At 34.0% G+C, this 24,767-nt stretch overlaps 1 protein-coding gene across 1 annotated transcript in view; it reads left to right on the top strand.

Moving 5' to 3' along the window:
• The window catches only part of GPR158 (G protein-coupled receptor 158), a 353,177-nt gene that overhangs the window by 188,394 nt on the left and 140,016 nt on the right, over positions 1-24,767 (top strand). Inside the window, exon 4 of the mRNA XM_054592528.1 lies at positions 16,863-17,086. Coding sequence (XP_054448503.1) covers positions 16,863-17,086 — 224 coding nt within the window. The remainder of the gene's footprint in view (positions 1-16,862; positions 17,087-24,767) is intronic.

Here is a 24,767-nt window from a genome sequence, read left to right as displayed (position 1 = left end):
GAGGATCTTTATTTGGGCATAAGTGTGATTCACCTTTGACCTCAGCACATACTTTTCCAAAACTGACCTTGTTCAATGACAGAGCAGGAAGCTGGCTACAAGTTATAATTTGAAGTCAGAAAAGCACTCTTTGACCAAAACATCTTTCCTAATGGTCTTGTCAGGTTTCATGAAAATCCAACTTTACTCATTTCTTGTCCTAATGAAAGAACACAAAAATCAAACCAGAATTATGCATTATAACTCATCAACATCATCTATCAAAGACTATTTTAACATTACTTATATTTTTGGTTTATTGTTATAATATTTACTCTGTGTTTTAATATACTAAGTCTTTTATTTATAGTATCCAGGAAGTTCATATGGGCATCAGTTTTTATTGTGCTTGAGGAGGTACCCATGAATTAAGGAACGACCAAAGGAAAAGGAAGCATTGAAGTAACCTCAAAATGATGTAACACATGTAAAACTGCTGGCACAGTCCATGGCACATGATAAGTGTCCATAAATGTAGTTAAATAAGTAAATAAACAAAAAACCCCACATACACACATATATAAACAAAAATCAGTGATATACACAAACATCATCCTTAAGCACCGTTGGTTAATAGCACTTTGCAAAACATATTTTATTATATTAAGATAACAAACTTTTAAAACTAGAATGTTTGGAGAATGAATTCTACATGGATCATAGGAAGATGGGACAGCAAAAGTCTGCAACAACCCATGCTGCGTGGAGAAGCACAATAGGAGGAACACTTGGGAATGTAAAGCGACAGAGGGAGATCCATTGCCTGATAGGGAAAATGGGATATAGAAAACAGAAAAAGATGTACTTCAAAAATAAATTTTACTTAATTTGTAGTTGTAAATCTAGAAAAAGACCTGAAATTCTCACATCTATTATAGTCTTGTATCCCATTTAGACAGAGGAGCTCAGATGTGGTGCTGATCTGTTAGAGAAGATGTAAATGTGATTGTTAAAAATCCTGTTAAAATATGAGGTGATTTAAATTCTTTACTTAGATCTAGGCTAACAGGAAAAAAAGGGCTTGTAAAAACCAACAAGGGTTTAAAATGACATGATTTAAAATTGTGCTGCCAGCCCAGAGACTGTGTTCCTGGCATCTCTCTTGAAATTGGTGGTCATATGAGAGCTGATAGGATCTGGCATCTGGATAGTATCAGGATTTCAGAATAACCAAGTGCTGATGCATAATTCTCTTTTCAAATCCAGGTCGTTCACTTCCAGGTTGATGAAATACAAGCTTATGACAAGCTCATCTTCCTTAAATCTATCTATGTTAGTATGAATTCTGTCTTCAGAGAAATTTCTTTGCTTTTGTTTAGACACATTACCAGCCTTTCAGGCGCACTTCTTATCTTTTGGATCAACTTCAGCTCATGTACATTTCCAGATAGACCCAATTTACAAATGACCCATACCTAAGTATGAGAATCCCTGCTTTGCCAACTCTGGTGCTATTGATAGCGGCGGAGAGCGGGTGTCGGAGACAGAACATGGTAGACTTTAAAAATGTATAGTCTTTGAATAAAAAAATGGAAGGTTTTTGAAGGCAGTTGTAATGTAGGGATTCTGAGCTCTACACAAACTATTTAGTGAAGCTAACCTATCTCTGCGATAAGTGTCTTTTGTTGTGCTTGGGTCTCACACTCCTTATTTCTATTCTGTCTCATGGATGGAAAGCTTGAGGTCTTTGACTTTCTGATGAAAACTGCTTGAATATCAGATTCTCATAATTGGCATAATTACTTTTGCTCTTGGTCTTATGCCTTGTGATCTGGTTCACTTTTGCTATATTGCAGAAATCCAGTCCTCATCAGTTTTACTCTAACTGTAGTAGCAAAATTCTTTATCAAACTGCTGGGCCTATGTTTTTGTCTCAATCGGTTCCCTAATTTTCAATTGTTGTAACTTCTTTCACTTGTCCTACTTGTAAGGATTGGAGTCCAAACAGTAAATATGTCTGGCAGATGGAGTTAGTTGATAGTGAAAGAGTGCCCAGTGCTGCCAATCTTCTTGGACTATGGACTATTGCATTTGCCTCATTTATCTTTGTGTTCTTTTCCATTATTGGAACATACTTCATAACATGTTGGACTTCCCTAGCTAGTAATCTCTGCTAAATGTCTGCCATATTTTAGCACAATGATTAAGAACATGGTGTTAATTTTGGTTCTATTATTTACTTGCACTGTGTTAAATTATTAATCCTTCTTAAACTTTATGTCATATAAAATTGGTGTAATATCACTTACTTTATACAGTTGTTACAAGGATTAAATGAAATAATGAATGTAAAGTTCTAATCATGGTAGTTGTTACATAGCATATACTCAAAAATGTTATTTTCTTCATTATTTACAATCTTGTGATTATTCTGCTTACCCCCTTTCTCAAGTATTCCAGTTTTTTTTCATCTAGTGTCTGCTCCACTTCCCAGCAGAGGAACATATTTCCAAGTTCCCAATTTTTTTCAGTTTAGTTTGTTCTTAGAGTAGGTCTGAAATATAATACTCAGTCCTCCAAAAATCTTTTTTATTCCTTACTAGCTAAAATTTTACTTTGTTAGATTTATTCCTTGTTTGCTTTATTATTTTTATTTATTTACATTATTTTACTATATTATTAGACTGCTAATTAGGGATTCATTTTTGTTAACAGTCATCTTCTGCCAAACATTTAAAAATTTCCAGCAGGGAAATTTGACTATTAGTCATTCACACATTAGCTCATTGTGGTAGGCAGAATAGTGGGCTTCCCAAAGATGTGCATATTGCAGTTTTCACAGTCTGTGAATATGTCACCTCACATGGCAGAAAGGGACTTTTCAGACATGATCAAATGATGAAGCTTGATAGGGAGGATTATCCTGGACTACCTAGGTGGGCCCATTCTAAACACCAGAGTCCTGAAAGGCAGAGAACATCATCCACCTGTGGTCAGAGACAGAACTGAGGACACAAGAAAGGCCGGAGAAATGTTACATTGCTGGTTTTGAAGATGAAGGAATGGGTCTATGGGCCAAGGAATGTGGGCAGCTTTAAGCAGCTGGAAAAGGCAAGGAAATGAAGTGTCCATACACCCTCCAGAAAAAGCTGCATCCCTGCTGACATCTCAACTTTAATCTTGTGAGACCTGTATCAGACTTCTGAGCTACAGCAACATAGAATGAATATAGCTGTATTACATGTTAGGTAAGAAGCAATATAAATATGTGTCATTGAGACACCATGTTTTTGGTAATTTGTCATAGCAGTAAAAGAAAACTAGTACAACTCAGCAAGTTTGTTTCCCACTCAACATTCATTGCAGTGTTTACAATAGGTCATAGTATTTTTTTCCTAGGGGAAATTCTTCACAACTTCAAAGAACTGATTTAGAAGAAATTATACTCTGGTGAGCTTGGTGTATTAGGCTGGCTGGCTTTTGAGTCAGACAGATGGATTTGAATATTGTCCCTACTTACTAGCAGGAGACTTGGGCAAGTTTTTCATATATTCTGATTTATAAAGTAGAAATACTGAAATCTATTCTCTTGGTAGTTGTGAGTAGTAAATAAGATAATGACATATGACATCTACCAAATTATAATGATTATAATTTTAATGTGAATGTAGAGAATTTAGTCCTTTTATTTATGTATTGGGTGTTGTGGTGATTGAAAGAATAAGTTGTCTGTAGGCAAAAATCCGTACGTGTTTAATAATTTTATAATTCACATCAGAATCTTTCTGAGATCTATCCAAGGTTGTATTTTTGTTAAAAAATACCACTTGTAAAAAAGTCACTTGTAAGACATAAACATTTAGGAGTCAGCAGAAAAGTGAATATAAGATATACAGGTAAGCATATAGAAATACAGGGAAAGATTGAGCTCTTAACTATAATCATAGTGAGAGTTAAAAATTTTTAAATTTTGCACTGGGCTTCATTTTGAATCTATAGTCACAGCTAGCTACTCATGATGTAAATATATGAAAGTATATTAGCTGATCCTGATTTTAAGATATGCAAGTATATATATTCATGTCTTAACAATAGGGTTCTTTTTGTATAGCAGTCTAAGTATATCCACAATCTGCTAATTGTTCTCTCCTTGCAGATATTATAAATATTGGAACAAATATGCACAGAAGTCTCCTAAATGTGCTGGAGCTACTCATGTACATGTACCTTTTCCACTTAATTTTTGAATGTGATTTTTATCTATCTGAAGATGAGAGGCAGGATTACTTCATCATCCTAAACGAATAACAAATAACAGTCAATCTTTCCATGATTAGTTCATTGCAGAATTTTAACTCCAAACTTTGGTTGATAAACATGTTTCTTTCAGTTCTAATGAAAAAATAGATATGTGCATGGAAAGGAAGGAGAGGTTTACCCTATTATTGGCTGCAGATGAATATTTGTACCTAGAGCTAATGCTGGCCTCTCACTCTCTGACTCAATTCTTCCAGCTGAGCAATTTTCATTGTCTGTGACTCATCTTTTTTCCTGCATTCCCGTGGAATGGAAGGAGGAGGGCCTCATGATGTATTAGGCACATGGGGCTGGTCTTGCAGAGGTCTGGGCTATATCTTCCTTGCCAAAACCGGCTTATCACAGAGGACCACAACATCCCCAAGAAGGGAACTCTGATCAACTGGTTTGTTCATTAATTTATACATCTGAATTTTCATCTCTCAAAAATATTACTAAGTACTGGCTCTGTGCCAGATTTTTATTTTATTTTATTTTTTTTTAGTAACTGGAGAAAAAGAAGTGATTTTTAAAAGTGAGGTTTCTAAGATTCCAGGGCAGACTCACATATTCCCAAAACATGTGTCAATACCCACAAACAATAAATGAGGGCAGCCTTGAGTAAAGTACAACTCACTGTTGAATATAAGTAAATAAGGTCAAATGTAAGAGCTTTAAGATTTAATTGGCCTTAAAGGGTAGACTTCCATCCAGATACTCAAATGTCCAAATGTTATATTTTTGCTCTTGTGAAAACATAATTTTATACTATTGGCACTTAAGAAACTTAATCAGCAAAATGCTTAATATTATGGTGATATTTCTGTATAAACTTTATACTCTAACGACCTGAACTATATAATTTCTGTTTCAGTTCACTCTACCCACTTCATCTCATTGTCTTCTAAATCAGATACTCGGTATTTTACTAACATAAATACAAAGAAGAGAGCTTTCTGGGGTATATTTTGAAAATATGTACCTCAAGTCATAAAAATGTGACTACATTCTGGTCTACTGGTTTGATACCAAGAAAAAAGTGTGTTTTTAATTTAAAAAATGGAAGAGTAGGAGAAAAGTGCCCCTTTAATTTATTCAATAGTTGAATCTTCAATTCAGAAAACCAAAAATATATTTTTTTTTTGAGAAAATTTCTGGAAAGTTCTAGTGTTTCATTTATCTGCAATGACTAAAATTGCCACTTCGGTTTTTATGGTGGATGACAAAATTTCTCAATGTACACAAATGTAATTTTTTTGGGGGGGAAGCAGACAGTCCAATGGAATTTTTCCACATAAGTTTTCAAATGTTACCTTTTAAATCTATTTGCAATTTCCTGCAAAGGAAAAGGATATTACCTTTTGAAGAAAAAGTTTTGACATTAGTACCTAACATTATTTTATAAGAACAACTTTTAATTAATGAATTATACAGTTTATGATTTACTGATTTTGTATGTTCTGTGGACACAGGTATGGCTAGATAGGAATGACAACACTATTAACTGATCAGAAAAATAAAGTGATAGAATATCTAAGCAAGTTGTTTAAAACTGTATCTCTGCATTTTTTTCTTGGTTATTTTGAATTGTCAGTAGAAATAATTTTTTTTTTAAATCTCCAAATGAGGTGAAATCTTTAGAAAGCCATTGTTAATAGTGTTAACTGTTCTAATCCTATTAGAATATCAATAAGCAAATCAGAGTTTGATATAAAAATGAAGAACTCATTAAGAAATTATCACCATTTCCTAGTTAATAATGGAGAGTAAAGTCAACAAAAAAGATGTAGTCAACTGTGTAACATACAGATACACAATTTAATATTTATTATATGCATTTAATACACACTTTTCAACAGCTGTGTTTACTTTGTGATACAATCTTAAAAATTTGCTCATTCATAGTTTGTAAAACAAAAAACTTGCAAAGCTCATCAAAACTCACAAAATTGTCAGAAAAATTTTAGGAAAGACTAGAAAAAATACTTTATTATCTTACTCATGTTTCAGATCAGAAACTAGAGACATGGCACCTAAATGTAAGGCATGATCCTGGATTTCATCCTGGATGGATAAGAATAGCTACGAAAAGCATCATTGTGAGAACTGATGAAATTTTAATATGGCCTATTTATGAAAAAATATTGTATCAACATTAAATTGACCAACTTTGCTAATCATAGTGTGGTTTTGTATGAGAATGCTGTTTTCTTTGGATATACAAACTGAAGTATTTATGGGTAAAGGGACACAATATCTCTAACTTTACTCTCAAATGGTTCAAAAAATAGTATCCATATAAATTTATAAACATCCATCTATCAAAAGAATATGAATGATAAAGTAAAATGCTGTAGAATGTAAAAACTTAATGAATCTGGTGCTGGCTGGGTGGCTCAGTTGGCTGGAGTGTTGTACCATGTTCAACCTCAGTCAGAGCATATTATAACCTAGCTCGCGAGTTCAATCCCTAGTTGGGGCATGTGCGGGAGGCTATGATTGATGTTTCTCTTTCACATCAATGTTTCTCTCTCGCTCTCTGTCTCAGGTCAATAAATATACTCTCAGGTGAGGATTAAAAAAATCAGTGAATCTGGGTAAAGAATATATGAGGCTTTTTTATTTGATAAATTTGACCTGTGACATTTCATAAATTTAAGATTTATAGGGTTACTTTGATACATTTATATATTGTAATGTAATTGCTTTTGAAGCAGTATTTATCACATTATGTCATTAAGAGTACAATATTGTTGTCTATATCCACTATACTGTACTTTAGTTCTCTATGGCTTATTTACTGCTAGTTACCAGTTTGTATCCTCAAACACCGTCAATCTTATTGCCCCAATCTCCCATTAGCTGGTAATACCCACTGTTTTACTCTCTGTTTTTTACAGGTTTGATTTTTTTAGATCCCCTATATCACTGATACTGTGGAGTATTTTTCTTTCTCTGTCTGACTTATCCTGTGTAGCATTATGTGCTCAAGGTTTATCCATGTTGACCAAGTGGCAGAGCATCTTTTTCGTGGCTGAATAATATTCCATAGTATATAATATATCACATACATACATACACATACAAGGGGTACCCCAAAACCTGGAATTTATTTATAAAAAATTATGAATTTATTCTTACATGCTTAAACTTCAATCACCTTCCAAATACTCTCCATTTTATGGAATATACCTACTGAGACATTTTTCCACTGCTCAAAACAGGTTTTTAACTTGTCATTTTGATGCCTTTTAGTGTTTTTTTCATTTTTTGTTTCACCTCTTCCACATGGCAAAATGTTTCCCTCTGAGGACTTTTGCTATCTGGGGAAACAAAAGAAGTCAGTCAGGGCATGATTGGGTAAAAAGGAAGGGTGGGGCATGGGGTCATATTATTTTGGTCAAAAACTGCTGAACACTCAACATGGTGTGGACAGATGTGCTCATAAATCACCCATCATGAAATAGATAAACACTTGAAAGAGTTTTCAAAAAAAACTTACTGAAGCCAAATGCAGTCTCTCACAACGCCAGGTGATACAGTGATACAGATGGGTTCCTAGAACACTCACCTAACAGGGAAAACCTGTACTACAAGGGGCCCGCCCTTCAGAAGATAGTTCTGGGGTTTTTTGGGACCCCTGCGTATATCATGTACTATGGAATATTATATATACACATATATATGTGTGTGTGTGTGTGTGTGTATATATATATATACAATCTCAATGCCCTTTTATCCATTTATTTGAGATTTTTTTGTAAAGTTCTTGCAGTTTTCTGTACATTTGAAATTGTATCAGAATTAAAAGCTGCAGTGACCTGATTTTATCTATGAATGATATATATTTTATCTATATTCAGAGGTCTGAAATTTTTCAATAATTGTAGCATTGGTGAGTTAATTAGGTCTGGGTTTTGGAACAAAAATTTACTTCATTATTCATTACTCTCTATAGCATCTTGGTTTTTAAATATGTATGTTTTTATCATGGAAGTGGCACACACTTATTAAAGAAGCTTTGGAATGTATAGAAAAGTAGAATTTAAAGAGCCACTCAAAAATTTGTTTGTTTTTATACAAATATCTATATATATGATTTTTCTAAAAACTTGGTATTATATTCATTTTAAATATACCATACATAGTTTTCTTAAACATAATTTTAATAGTTACATAGAAGTGCATTGAGTAAATGTACTATGCTTTACTTATCCATTCTAAAGTTTATACTTTTACTAATTTATAAACCTATGAAACTACATAAAGTAGGTTTACTTTGCCTATGCAAAATGTGAGTATGCAAAACACATGGTTTATTCTTGTACTATATTATTTATTAATTATTATATTACTTTCCATATGAATAACTATAAACCTACTTTTGCCTTACCCTCTATACTTGTGATACTTATGTGAAAAATGTCCAAAGACTTCATGTTTTTCTAATGTCAATGAGGTAAAATTAAGGTAAGCAAATAGGTTAACATACTGTTCACAAGTTGTCACAATTTATCTTGGCAGGCTCATGTTTACAGGTGAATGTTTTAGGCTTCTCAGATGTCCTGCGATGCTACTGTAATCTTCTCCTGTACATTTATATTTATGCTGTAGGCTGCACATTTTATTACTCATACAAGGAACTGAAAAGCTGCTCTTGCCAATGCAAATCGCTCTTCATATTTACCATTTATCATCAGGAAGTGTTTGTTTTATCTTAAAGTTCCAAGTGTCATCTTTATTTTCAAACTTTAGCAAAGCACACCAGGATTCTATGGATGGTGGATATTTCAAGTTGCTCAGAACTGAAATTTCCAAATCAAAACATTGTCCAAGGTGATTTCTAAATAGATTTTTCCCACAGATTCCAAAGACACCTGTAATAACTTATATTCTTAACACATATTTTTAACATTTTCCTAACATATTTTTCTACTCTTAATATATTTTTTTAGTTTTTTTCTAGCACCTTCAAAAATATCATTTTGAATACATTTTAAGCGTAGTCATTTAAGCATGAGTTGAATGATATTTTCATCTATACATTTGTATTTCAGATCAGTTAATGTATTCTTTTGGGAGAATACTTTCATTATTAGCAGTTATTTGTTGAAAATCAAGTATATATAGAATACTATGTGTGATGTTGAATGTATAAAGTGGTGTATGTATCATGGCTCCAGTCTTCTAGGGTCTTAAAATTTTAAACCATCATAAATTTAAGGTATAATTCAGTAGATTAACAAAAAATCCATTATTATTATTTAATAGTAGTATGATTTTTACTAGCTGAATATATTTCCTTGTCCTAAATAGAGACATAATTTATGAGTATAAATTGATAAGACATTTTTGGAACTAGAAGACTACTTAATCATGTTTTGAGTCCTATAAGTTTAATGAATGTAGAAAGTGCTCTCCTTAATTTTAGCTTTTTTGACTGTTAGAAATCAGGTCTCTGCCCTGGCTGGTGTGGCTCAGTTGGTGGGAGTGTCATCCCACAAACCGAAAGACATGGGTTCGATATCCAGTCAGAGCACATGTCTGGGTTGCAGGTTTGGTCCCCAGCCAGGGCATGTTCAAAAGGCAACCAATAGATGTTTCCCTCTCACATCAATGATTCTCTCCCTCCTCTCCCCTCTCTCTAGAATCAATAAAAAAAAAAATATTAAAAACTAAAATAAAAAAAATCAGACCTCTGACTTTTGGTTTTGTTTTCTATTCTACCAATTTGTATCTCTTATAGAACCTCTTCATTTCTCATAGTCAAATAATGTTAAGGTTATGTTAAAGAATGAGTTCCTCATTTAGCACATTACTATTTGACATTTGTGAGTTAATGTAGTGATATTTTTAAGCAAAAAGATTAAAATATGATCATAATTTATTTTCTAACAAATTGCCTTTGAATATTGAAACATTCATTTAACCAACATAATTTTGTATTACCTATATCAGAAAATATAGAATGGTTTGGAATTATGTCAGTTTCCAACCCTGTATCTAGCTGCTACTACTTCAGTAGATGTTAATACCTGTTAACTATTATTTCTGTCATTCCTGAGAAAGATAATGGAGTTTGTTGGCTTTTTCCATTATGTGTCCTGTAGTCATGATTTTATTTTATGGCCCACTATATTGGGTCTTTGGCGATTTAATCTAGGTAGCAAAATAAAGATATAAAACCATTGTTTTATTCTTAGGGAGCACACAGTTTACTCACGTATTACAGCATATAGATCTGTGAAAAGCTATCAATAAGCAGAGTAGAAGGATACAGCCAAGTAAAGATAGTAACAAGGGCTTGGAGCATCAAGAAGGGAAGGGAACAGAAAGTGGATCAGTCATGAGAAGTTCTGTGTTGGTATGGATCTGTGGATAACAGGTTGGCGAAGAAAATAGTGGGCCAGAGTAGGTGCATTTAAGTCAAGTTTTGCACGGTAGGAATGGACTATTGCAGAGGGCTGTCTGAAATCCTTGTGCTTCTGAATTCTACTTCCCATTCTCTGCTTCAATAGGTTGAATCCAGACACTTAACAAAGTCTCAGTAGTAAGTCAAAAAATGGGGGACATTGCAATCAATATGAAAGAACCTTGATTTACATGAATAACAAAATATATCAATGTAGAGGGGGCCATAATTAGGAAATATAGATGAGCAACAAAATTGAAATAGTGAAAGAAATGTATATATTTCTGTCATAATGAAGAAGTTACATCTAAGTCTAATTTAGGAAAAATATATATATATTTAACTTTCTAGTTTTTTTTAAATCAAATTAAATTAAATATTTTTATTGTTCTAATACATTTGTCTCCATTTTCCCACCTCTACTTTCCCCTGCCCCACCCACCCCCACCTCCCACCCTCAATCCTTCCCCACTTTGGCTTTGTCCCTGGGTCCTTTATACATGTTCCTTGATTTGACCCTTCCCCTTCTTTTCCCCATTATCCCCCTCCCTCTTTCACTCTCATTACTGTTGGTTTGTTTTTTCTTTCAATGTTGCTGGTTATACTAGAAAAATATTTTTGTAGTAAGAGAAAGAAGGAAATGAGATAGCCTTTTTTGTTAATTATATAAATTTAATACACAAACTAAATTTCAGAAAGAATATACTTCATTTTTAATTTCATCAGAAATTTCTTTTGTGTTTTTCTTATTTTTATATTTTTGAATATATCTTATTGAGAGGAAACAAATAATTGATCTTCAAGCCAACTATTTAGACTGTTCCAGAAAGTCTTATGGGTCTCTGACAATTCTCTACAAATATCCATTATTGAATTTGGCAATATGTGAAAATAAAAACTGTTTTGCCAATTTTTTGCTAACATTAAAATAAGAGTTGTTTTTTGGTGATGAATTAAGCTTATTGGACTTACAGATCTTAAAAAACAGATTTGGGCAGTTTGATCAATTGAGCTTGTTACTGAACAGAAAAAGGGGGTTCTGTCTGCCACCACAAAGGACAAACTTGTGAGGCAGGAGCTGTTGCAAAAGGAAAGAGGCTTTATTTGTGATCTGAGAGAATGGCAGACTCCCTGGCTCAAAGCTCATCTCTTCTGCAAAACCAAGACAAAGTCCAACCATCCTCAGCAAGACAAAAACAAAAAGCAGTGCTGAGAGTCCCTTCACCATTTCAAAGTACCATCTTTTGGAGCTTGCTGGAGGCTGCTAACTGGTCATCCAGGTAGCTAAGCTTATTCTAAGCTGCTTCCTGTTTCAGGCTCCCTCCTGGAAACTGTGGGCCGCAGGGCACTAGGGCCACATGGGTTGCACGCTCTCAGGAGAAAGCTCGTGTACACATTGACAAATGCTTCACCAGGTTGGTGAGCGAGAGAGAGAGACTCCCTCTGGGAGACCACGGGCTGCTTCAGCCATGTGGCTGGTGGAGAGAACGGGCAAACACACTACGTGAATGTAGGTTTCTAGCCAGAAAGCCAAGTCAAGAGTGTTTCCTTGTTCCCCTCCCTTTATATTAGTTTGGGTATGGGACAGACTAGGTGCTTTCTCAAAATGACCAATCAACCTTCCAAAATTTTGCATGCTTTGGGTGGGTCCACCTTCCAACCAATCCCTTCTTTCCCCAGGCTATACTGACAGGCCTCTTTGGCCCAGCTTCTCCTCCTGAGTCATTTTGACTTCTATAGTGTATGTGCCTGCCTTTCCTTGGTCCCACCCCCAGGGAGGGAAAGACTTTTTGGATGCTCAGTGTAAGGGCCTCCCCAGCCGCCATCTTGGTTAATGAGTGGAGACTCCCTGGTCTCCGACCAACCGGTAGCAATTTTATTAGAGCATCTCACCATTCTGCAATTAATTTGGTTATAATCCACATAACAAAAAGCATACTGGAGAGGGTTCAACTCTTTAATTGGAATAGTTTAAACTGGGAGTAAGCCATTGTATTCTCTACTATATTTAATAAATCAATTGCTACATAAAGGAAAACAAAAAGAACTGCAGTCAATAATAAACTGCCAACGAAATCCTTTCTGAATGTATAGGAGAGTATTTAACAACATAATTAGAATTATCTGTGTGACCTACCAGATCCTAAACTGTGTCTCTCTCTAAATCCAGCATATAGTTAGCATGTTGCTCAAATCTAGGGGGCACCATTCAAATTGTATTCTATATGGGTGGTGCCAGAAACAACTTACTTTGGAACTCAGAAGCTATCATACGTTTTGTTTTTGTTTTGTTTTTTTTTTTGGTGTTCTGCATTGCATACTCTCTACCTACCTCAGATTTTGATTGCTGTAATAGTTACTCAGCATGCTTCCAGTATCTCACCTCAAGTGCTTACAGAATTTCTTCTTTTTCTGCTTTAGACTTTTTCTGAAACCCTCTAAGCTTGCTCAGCCATTGACAAGGATTGTGGAGAGATTGAAGTTTCCCTGGTGCAACTCTTACCTGAACTTTTCAAGTTTAATTTGTATTGAAAACAAATAATATATACTATTTGGCCTATAGACAACTGGGAGCTTCTTAAACCAATGAGAAAATATCTGCCTATTTAACTAATGCAAAAAACAAAGATTGGGTTAAAAAGGATGATTTCACTAAACAAATTTCCCATAACTTTTGTTATGATTCTAATTATAGGAGTTAGGTTTGTTTGAGAAGTGTTTGTTAATACTTACTAGAAATCACTCTTCTTCATCGCCAACATCCAGGGTCTGTAAAACTACTGCTTTATAATATACTGTCCATTTTTTGTTGTTGTTTCTTGTTCTACCATCTTGGCCAAAAGGGGAAATCCTGGCCTCTGTCTCTCAAGTCTGATCTTAAACTTTTGACATTATTGTCATTTTTATCAGACCTTCTGAATCCTTGACAATGTTATCTTGTTTAAAACAATGACCCTTTCTAGCTTCACTTATGTGACTATTCAGTTTGTACTCGAGTTAGTTAATTGTTTCCTACTATCCTAAGCTTTCATACTTCATAGCATTTAACTTGTGTGCTCTGTCATTCCTCAATGTGTCTGTATAAGATACCTGTTTTTTGTATCTTCAAATACCACTTGGACCTACCTCTTCTTACTTTAGCCATTGCTATCACTATTTCCTGAAAGCATTGAACAACTCTGCTTAAAAGCAGATGTATTTTTGTTTTGCCTCAGACCAGAAATTCATACCATACATCTAACTCTCTTTTCTGCTCTGGGACACCACTGAAACCATGGCATAGGATGAAGGAAACTGCTCTGGACTCAGTGCTTAACCCAGAAAATGTATGGTAGCTAATGACTCTGGAGGCCACCCCTGACTGATGAGAAATGTTCATGATGGACAAATGTTTTTATTTTTAATCCCTTATTATACCCAGGCTCAGGAGGTGAGCAAATGCTGCAGCCCCATTACACAGCATTGTATTGGCTTTTCCTTCTTCCCCACAATGCCTTTGTTATGCTCTCAACTGCTCTATCATCCCCATTGGTTTCTCGGCTACTGATAATTGTAGAAAATTGAGAAACTATCTTGACCAGATCTCCTAGTAAATCATACTGTCTTATCCTAACTGGATTATTTTTCTACCAACTGATCCAACTAGTCTTGTACTGTTTTGCTGCCTTACTCTTTCATATCTTTATTCCAGACCAGACCTTCTTTATTCTCAACCCATATTCTTACCTGAGTTGAGAAGTGTAAGACTTATATAAGATTGGCTTCCACATTTTATTTCTTCTCTACTTCAGATGGTTTTCTACTCGCCCTTCCTCATGATAAAAAAACTACCTAAAAACAATCTTGAAAGAAAAAATCTTTAATCCATTTCTGCTTCTTTCCAGTGTTAGAAGAAAAGTCATCAATTGTTCTCAGAGTCAATTTCTTCAACTATGCTCTTGATTATATCCAATCCTAACTTCTTAAGTCTTTTCTTTGTCTTCCCATATTGTCTCTTAGTTTCCAGCGCCTTCTTTTGCTGACTGCAGCTATATTCAGCTCTCACTCATAATTCAAAGATACAAAACAAAAATACCCAAATCCTTTTATTGATTTCATCATTATTTCTATTAATCATCAGCTTTTCTAGCTTTTTTCATTCAATGGAACATTTACTGAAAAATTTTCTGCTTTATCACATATCTATTCCTTAAGCACTGACAACCTAATTCCATTCTACCACTCTTTTGATGCTACTGTCTTAAAGGTCAAGGAATGATAAAATAGTCGTTAAACCTCATAGTCTTTACATTGTCTTTGTTCACATTCCAGCATTTTCCAGTAAATCCAAGTTTTCTTTTACGACATTGTAAAAGCTTCTGCCTGTCTAAATTTCTTCCTTGTTGCATTCTCTTTTCAATACCTCACCAACTCCCAGGGCTCTCTGTAGCTTCTTTAGCTCACACCTATACTTTCCACACACTCCAGTCTTGTTGGACAATGAGTTGGACCTCAAATTTAATTTGTCTAAAATGGAGCTTATTCTTCCTACTCCCTCTCTCTTTGCTTCAGCTCTTTCTTCTAATTTGCTTGTTTGTTTGTTTTTTTTTTAACAAGTAGTGCCTTTATTTAAGGCACCAAAAGATTCCTAGTTCCTCTTTACACCTTCTATATTTGGAGAAGAAAAGAAAGCTAGGCACTGTGATTTACAGGGCAGGGAAAAAGTAGATTTACAGTTGTGACTATGAAAAGAGTTTACTCTTGTATTACTTGTTAATTATTGTATTATTATCCATATGAAAAACTGTAAACCTACTTTTGCCCATCGTGTGTGTGTGTGTGTGTATGTGTGTGTGTGTGTATTATATATGTATATATATATATATATAAAATCTCATTTAAACCCCACAGCAATTCACACTTTATACATTACTAAACTGAGAACCAAAGCAGTCAAACGAGGTGTCTAATGCCATAGAGCTATCTAGGGATGGGAACCATATCTACTGGACACTGAAATCCATATACTTTTCACTCTGTAACATAATGATGGCTCTTAAAAAAAACAATATACCTGGAATCACCAGAGACATTCAATTATGTTTTTGCTATTATATTTATTAAGAAAGTAAAGCAGGCAAATATATTTTAGAAGAATTGTGAACCTTTGATAAGAGTGGAAAATAATAAAGATTTTCTGTGAAAAATTTGTATTATTGAAATACTATTAACAAGAATAACCTTTTTCCCAAATTTCTCAATCAATCAAGGTTGTATTATATACCAGATTATGTGGTTGCGTTATGTACTAAACTGGGTGTATATTCATTAATGTCTTTCATGTTTGAGATGTTGAGTTCAGAGTTGGAAATAGGTGGGGTTTTTTGTTCATTTTAGTACATGGTGTTAATTGGATAATTTTCAATGCTATACTCAACAGTTAAAGAGATCTTTACCTGTGGACCTCAGAGCTAAGTTTGATAACTGAGATAGAACAATCTAACATTAAAGGGAGGGTAGATAGCAGCAGTTAGTTAACAGTGAGGAAATGTCCTACGAGTATGCAAAGTGAGAAATTACTCAGTAACCTATAAATATTGATTGTACTCTGGGCAAAAGATGCTCCATTATTATGTAAATACACACTGAATAACTGTCTATTAAGTACCAGTTTATCCAATTTAGATCTAATGAACTTGGTAGATGAGATTTCTGCTGAATTAAGGAGTAATCAAAGACTCCTTTTAGATTTTGTGCCATCTGGGTCAGGTAGTTCCAAAAGTGTTGTGTATCTTTTTTTGTTGCAGGAGAGACACAACTGTCTTATCTTGCCTCTGGTTAATTCTTGAACAAGTATTTATGGAATACGATTTGTGTCATACGAAGTGTCTGTTGATGAGTGGTAGATTATAATATAAAGGGCTTAGAAAACTATTTCCTGCCTTTAAGGAGTTTTATTTCCATGATTGCTAATTTTCCTCAGTTACTCTGAATGACAATTTAAAAAATAATCAAATGTGTAAAAATTTTGTTTGAGTCTAAGGGCAAAGTAACTCTCTTCTTTAGCAAGAAGGTTGACAAAGATCTTTAATAAAAGGGAAAATAAATGAAAAGGTAAAGATGTGCTTTGACTTCGTACTCAGTCTCACCTACCTCAGAGGTGCAATGACACTTTGGTTTTATTTGGAACTTTCAGGAAGGGGCCAAGATCACCATTTCGCAGAAAGTGCAAAAGATGTGTCAGAAGAAGCCCATATCTGCCTACCTTGCAGGGAGGGCTGCCCCTACTGTGCTGATGACAGCCCCTGCTTTGTCCAGGAGGATAAGTATCTGCGACTTGCTATCATCTCCTTCCAAGCCCTGTGTATGCTGCTCGACTTCGTTAGCATGCTGGTGGTCTACCACTTTCGCAAAGCAAAGGTAAACCCAGGTACCCTGGTTATGATCTTCCTTTTTTATTGTAAAGTGACCTCTTCTGTTTTTTTAAGCAACCAAAGTTTTCCAAATCCCAATGGCTTCTCTATTAAGCAGAAATCTTTATACAATAGGATAGGACTAGAGTATGAAAGTTATATTTTAGTTCCCCAGAAGAAATAGGGACTAAAAATATGAAACTTTTTTATAACATTTTCCTCTACAGAAGGTTTCCCTCTATTTAGCCCAGAGCTTGAGTTCTTCATTGTCTTGAAGGACTCTCTTTTACCTCATCTTTTTGGCCTCCTGAAGAATCTATTCTGCCAGTACCCAGTACATTGTTTATTTTTTCACATGTAGAAAGCTTTGTGATGTTTATTATGTTTCATTTTTATTCCTTCCAGCCATATTGGAAGATGGTAAATAGATCAAACTATTTTTGAGCACATTATACTTTGAAGAATGAATTTATTCATGACCTTATATTAGGTCTTACATTACTATCCAAGAATAATAGTGCTATTGCAAAGAGCTTGCATAGTTTTGAGTTTCTGTCCCTTAGTTTGGCTGTGAGAAATCAGAGTAGTAGAGCATTTGTATGCTTCTCAGTCATGGGTGGACAACGCTCAAATGTTCAGGGCAAAGCTTTCTATAGAGATATCTACAGTGGGTCATCCAGCTAATTCTGTGAAACCACTATTGTGTCAGAATTGGTGGCTCTTTTGCTTACAGAAACTTATTTTGCCATTGGAAAGAAAAACAAAATACAAAGTTTCTACCTTTTCTGAATTCAAATAACCCCTTGTTTTAGCAAAGTTATACAAGTTGGTTTGGCACTGATTACAGAGCTCATTGAAATTATAAATTATTCTAAGTAGATATTTTTTAAAAACCAGCTTTCTGTGAATGGAATCTATCAAAAAGCTTCAAGTAACATTAAAAAAAAAGAAAGAGAACAACAAACCACTGCTGTGATTCAGGGAGAATGTGTCCATTATGTTAATGCTATATAGACTTTAATAGTTATTTTAAATTGTTTTTAACGTAAGCATACAACACAAGTTAAAATCAGCTTTAAGTCAGCAAGACAGTGCAAATAGGAAAATTGCTCTCAATTTAACCAATACTTGTCTGTCTTTTGCAACAATGTGCCCAATGTGCTAAATTGTACACATAATAAAGTAGCAGGCAAGTGGAGTTGAGAAATACCTAACCACCGGTTACCTAGTAAAACTGATTGGTTTTTTTTTAAGCCTGTCACTGCCAGAACAGGTAGAATGGAAAGGTCTATATAATAACCTGCTCTGAAGGCTGTCTATGTAATGCAATTCATTTACACAGTGTATAGCACATAGTTCTTTATACATTTTAATTGATTTTGGTCATTAATGAGTGCTTTGCTAAATGGAGTTAGTGATATATGATGGGTACTATGTTACTGGATAATAAAATACTAAGATCATTCTTGCTAGACTGATGTCTTAATCTATGTTAATGTTTCTTAACATTTCCAAAGTTATTAACCTTGTGAATTTCTCTGTATCTTCACAGGAAATGCTACTTTTTGGCACTATCATGAGAATGGATATTTTTACTTGCCATTTGGTGAAATTTCTTTAAATACAAAGTAGTTGGAATATAAAAATTAGACATCTAATTTAATATAGTCACCTTTTAAAGAATCAGTGAGCTTTCAGTGATTGTGATAAAATATAAAGGGGGGTATTTCTAGGAAATAGGTCAATAAAGTCAGCAAACATATAAATAAATTTGTGACTGATTTCCTGGTTTTTATCCTGAAATGTGACAAAATTTCAGAACTGGATTAAAGCAACCTCTTGTTTTATAGAAAAGAAAATCCAACCTCTGAGAGATTTTAAGTTGCCCATGTAACACAGCCAGGTTGGGATATTTTTATATTTAGTCTTATTCCAGCACACAAAATAGATACTTAGAGAAGATTAAAAGTATAAATGACTAAATTGAGGCTAAGTGAAAATAAGGATAGGAAGATGTAGTTGAAATCAAAGGTGGGCTCTAGATGTGAAATGGATTTCATGAGGGCAGGTGTACTGTTCTAGCCCATTGCTAGAAAGAAGAGATTTTTTGTTTGTTTGTTTTCTAGAAGCAGTGCAAAGAGGAGAGAAAAGTGAGTCATTGTGCATGAGATATAAACTAACCAGTCACTTAGGTGAAACTTGAATATTCCTAGCACTAAGGAAGAAATTGTGGATTCTTAGACAGAGACTATTGTAAAATGTAGCAAATGATAAACATTCTTACAGGAAATAGAATAATAATTTTCATAGCTTTCTTTCTGTTAATTTTTCTGAATGTGTGCTAAAGTTTTAATGCTTAAATATACCTCTGGCAGATCAGTTCTGTGGGGGTAACACAAAGGTGGTCCCAAAATAGTTCTTTTTTGTTTAGTGATAGTGTTAATTGAGGAATACTTTCAGAATATTTAGATTAGAGTTGGCCAGTATGGAACACACATGTCACCACCACAAGACCATAGATACATATGGTCCTCTTTCTCATCTCATCCAGAATCAGCCTCCAAGCCCCTCTCATCAAGAAGGACTCTGAACAGGTTCTAGGCATGAAATCTGTTTGCCATCCTGGATCCAGAAAAAGAGATGACTGCAAATTATTCACATAAACTTTCTTAAATATTGCTGCTCTTTACCAAGTTATCAAAAGGTATTCACCAAGTGACAACCAAATTTGAGGCTATAATCCCCATCAAGTTTGGATGGATGGTAGCTTTTCCATATTCCTATTGTGTGTGAAGCTATGTGATAAAATAATAATAATATAATATAATTAATGTAATATAATAATATAATATAAAAAATTAATATATAGTGAACAAAGGCGGGGGTACAACTGACATGCACTAATGAAGGCTGAGGCATCTACTTAGGCACACACCTGAAGAGAAGTTCCCTCTCCCATCTACATGGAGACATCCTGAGGGAGAGCCCAGGAGCATGTGGCTAGAGAAGGAGCCTGAGTTAGAATCTGCAACTTGTTCCCTCTTTCCCATTATCCAGCATGTGAACTGTATTCTTTAATCTAGTTTCACCAGAATTCATGGTATTGACATCTTAAGTACTTTTAGTGTTGGATTATATATCATTCGGGGCCCAACAGAAACTGATCATTTGGAAATTTAGGCCTCTTTTATTTATATTGGACTTTTTTGTGAAATGGCAGAAATAATCACATTGACAAAAATAAAAAAATAGGAAAAGCAATGTCAATGTCAAACCTGGCCACTGATCCTGTACATCTAGACAACATTCAAATATGCTGTAATAGTAATAGACAGTTCTCTGTTCTAAAATGAAATATTAAGTGATCACATCAAGAAACATAAGATGATACAGAAATTTGTCTTTCACTTGTACTATTCTTCCAGAGAAGTCTAATTAAGGTACCTTTAAATGAGGTTTAACCAAGCCTACGATGTCAACTTTGTAGTTGTTAAGTACCAACAATCATTGGTCAAAGGTTATTTTAACATGTTATCATATTAAAAAACACAAACTAGATTCCACTGTATTTTTGGGTGAGACTTGTGGTATGACACCACAAAGGACAAGTTATATTTTACTCTGCACAAACATTTAAGGAATTGTTTACATATATGTGTCATTGTGCCCTTGGTTAAAGATTAAATATGTCAATAAACTGTGAATGATTTTGAACCCAGTGAGTTCTTCTGAAACAACAGCAATTTTAAAATAGTATTTTAAAGACCCTGAACATAAACTATTTTGAAATCATTTCACATTTTTCACCAAATATGACAAGTAACATATTTTTCTGTTAACTGTTTTGAAGAGAATATGGTTTCTTACAGCTTAATAATGTTAAGTTTTAGTACAATTTATCTTCAAATGAAATTTAAAAGAGAAAAGATTCACTAGAAGGAAGATTAAGTACTTTCACATCATTGTACAACCATCATCACTATTCATTTTCTGGAAATGGTTTTTTTGTTTTGTTTTGTTTTGTTTTTATCATCCCAAACCTAACTCAGCATCGATTAAATAACTTCCCATTGCCTTAGCTCCTGGTAATCACTCTTCTACATTCTGTCTCTACATATTTGTCTTTTCAGGATACTTCATATAAGTAGAATTATATACTATTTGTCCTTTTTTGTTTGGCTTATTTCAGTTAGTATAATGTTTTAAAAGTTAGTCCATGTTTAAGTATGTCTCAGAATTTGATTTCTTTTAACTGCTGAATAATAATCCATTGTATGCATTTGGCACATTTTGTGTATCATTTCATCTATGATGGACATTTGGGTTAGTTCCACCTTTTTGCTCTTGTAAATGACATCTGTTTGCATCCCTGCTTTCAATTATTTGAATATAACCTAGATGTGCAATAAGTTTGTGTAAGTTTGTGTTTAACAATTTGAGAAACCTCCAAACTGGTTTCCACAGAGGCCAGACTATTTGATATATTCACCAACAATTCATGAGGGTTTCAGTTCCTTAACATCCCACTATTATATCCAGAATCTTTTTACTCAATGTCTAGTATTAATACTTGGGAGTTGAGAGATTAAATATTGTGCTGCTAACTATCCTTTCTTTTTAAAATGATGGATTTGAAATGTTTGATTTTCATCATGATGCCTGATATTGTTTGTATAATGTTTCCTTATGTTTTCCTTTTTTTCCTTTTTATTGAATTTATTGGGGTGACATTGATTAACAAAATTATACAGGTTTCAGGTGCGCGCAGTTCTACAACACATCAACTTTATACTGTATTGTGTGTTCACCACCCCAAGTCAAACTCCATCCATCACCATTTATCTTCCTTATACCCTCCTTCACTTCCCTGAACCCCTTCTATAATTTTTTCCATGAAATGCATTTAAATATGTGTATGCATAAAAATCTAAAATGCTAAGCTTTAAAGTTATAGAAGTATAATCATACTTTCTAAATTAACTTTCAAGTGATCTTCTTAGGACAGGAGAAGTCTGATAGTACCAGCACCAACATTACATTAGGTGCAGAGCAGGGTGTGATCAAGGAAGTGTGGGTTAAGCCTTCCTATTCCAAGCATCAATAACCTTATCCCTAAAGGGTTAAGCCTTCATATATTTAGTCTTTGAAAGCTTTCCAGCCTTTAAGAGCTTCCTATTTAAAATACAGATACTGTTTCAGTAGGATTAGCTGTCATTCTAATGATAAGTGAACTTGAGCTAAAATATGATTGCCACCTCCTGTCAGTTTACTGGAGCACTATGTTATAAAAGATTCTGAGCTAGTAAGTGGATTTATTCTGAAAGGTGATTGTTATTGGCTAAATTTAACAGCCAAACATGTTAGCAGGGAAACTAATGATATACCTACCACATATTTGCCATTCCTTTTCTGGGAGTTTCAGACTCAGGGGAAATAGTGAGGGAAGAAAAATTGCTGACAGAGGATATGAAGGGCCTTAATGATAAACATGACTCTGAAACTGTTTTGTCTAGGGTTAGTCCACTTCTCAAAGAATTACATCAAAATCCATGGTTTCTACAAATGAAGAGCTGCTATAGCCAGCAAAGATAATACATTTACGAGGAACTATCCCATTCCATAATTTACTAGACAGTTCTGAAGTATTTGGAACTTGACAGTCTGAAACGTATTTTGACAGGTGCTTTGCACTAAATATATGAAGGTAAATGTATTTCAAATAAAATGTAATGCTTTCAATTCTTACTAATTTTTTATTTCTTCTGACAAATATGTGTGGTATTTGTTAATAAAAGTGCCAAAAGAAATTTAATGTTAAAAATTATGGCCTCCATCTCAGCACACAACATACACCCCCCAATGTATTTTGTCAATAAGAAAATATTTTGAGTTCGTAGTAGAGCTCAGTCCCCAACTCAGATTTAGAGTTTAAAATATTTTCTATCTCTTGTTACTTTGGAAATTATTTTGCTCAGTTGTAGGTTACTTTTTGTTAAAGCTATTTTTTTTAGCAATCAGAAATGTCCACTCTTTCTTACCACAAGGTTTTTACATTATTAAGGGTAACCTTTAGAGCTGAGTATTACACTTAAACAATTGAAATAAAATTTAAATAAAATTGGAAAAAGTATTTTGATATGATGTAATAATAAAGCATTAACATTCTTAATCCAAAAACAAGCAGACCCTCTCAAGAATCAATATGCAATAGAAAACTAGGCAAAGAATATTCATCAGAAATTTGTAAAAAAAAAACAACAACCTCATAAAAATGTATTATTTATTTCCACAAACAATTACAAAATGCAAATTAAAACAATAAGATATACTTTTATAACAGTGATTCTCTGTGTTTGTGAAGATGCTAGGAACTTAGGTACTCCCATCCATTGCTGATTGTTGTATAAATTGGTAGAAATTTTCTAATGAAATTTGGAATTATGTGTAATAAACTTAAAAATGCATGGTAGTTTTACTTCTAAAGAAATCATATATGTGCACCAGGACTTAAAAATATATTTATGCGTATTTATCATAGCACTGGTTATAGTGTAAACACAAAATTGTGTTGTCATTCATGCATTTAAATATGTAGCACAAAAATTGATCTTGTAGACAACTAAATAATGGAAGAAATTGGTTTTAATATAGTTAATCATAACCTTCACCACCACATTTCCACCATTTATTAAAATTTTATTTTAGCTCTTCTCATTTTTTATCTTTCCCTCTTTTTCTTCTCATGCCACCCATCTCTGCTTACTACCTTCATCCGTTCCTTCTTTTCATTCATCACCCATTTGCTGAGGATTTACTGAATGCTTGGAAGTTTTACCCATACTGGGAATATAATAATGAACAGGGAAAACAAGATTTGTGCCTCCAAAGAGCTGATATTCCACTGTGGGGCTGGTGGAGATGGGCAATAAAAAAAGAAGACTGCATCAGATGGTAGTAAGTGCTCTGATCAAAATGAAATTGTTTTAACATAATATGGTATAACTTTGGAGTTATGGAATTCTTACAGTCCCCATGTAAGATGATATTATCCTCATTTTATATTTGAATAAACCAAAGTGTGGAGAATGTAAGAAGCCAATCCAATGTTACTTGGGGAAGCTAGGATTAACATTCAGGTCTGTTTGACTGTACAACTCATTATAGTTCTTAACTGCTTTGCTGTACTATCTGTCATGGTTACAAGGCAAAAATTTATCTTAAACTCAAAGTAGACCCAGCAAACTCAGCCTTATTTTAATAATCTAAGTTCTAGGCCTGCATGCTTTCTTTTAACTTCCTCATTCCTTTATGCCTCATTGAAACTTACATGCCCTATACTTTATTCTTGCTAGATATCTGCTAGTTAATTGAATAAATTAAGTGCTTACATGGCACCATTTAAAACTTTTTTTATATTTTTATTTAATTTTTTTGAGGGACATCAGTTAATAAAATTACTATATAGGTTTCAGGTGTACAATGGCACCATTTTAATGGCTTTGGTCCTTGGCTCTGCTCATTGTGCTACTACACAGTTTGGCATTATAATGGCATCCTTTAATGACTTAACCCAAGAAGCAACTCATATGTGAGGTCTGTCTGGAAAAAGTCCAGTCATTGTTAATGTAATGAGAATGGTTTGCGCAACATCAAGGTAAGCTGGCAGCCAAAGAGAGTGGACTGGAATG

The sequence above is a fragment of the Pteronotus mesoamericanus genome, unplaced genomic scaffold (genome assembly GCF_021234165.1).
Source record: "Pteronotus mesoamericanus isolate MK-2021 breed Mesoamerican mustached bat unplaced genomic scaffold, CSHL_Meso_final contig_130, whole genome shotgun sequence".
In the NCBI taxonomy this organism is placed as follows: domain Eukaryota; kingdom Metazoa; phylum Chordata; class Mammalia; order Chiroptera; family Mormoopidae; genus Pteronotus; species Pteronotus mesoamericanus.
The sequence above is the reverse complement of the archived record's forward strand: the minus strand, read 5'-3'. Positions and strand labels throughout refer to the sequence as shown.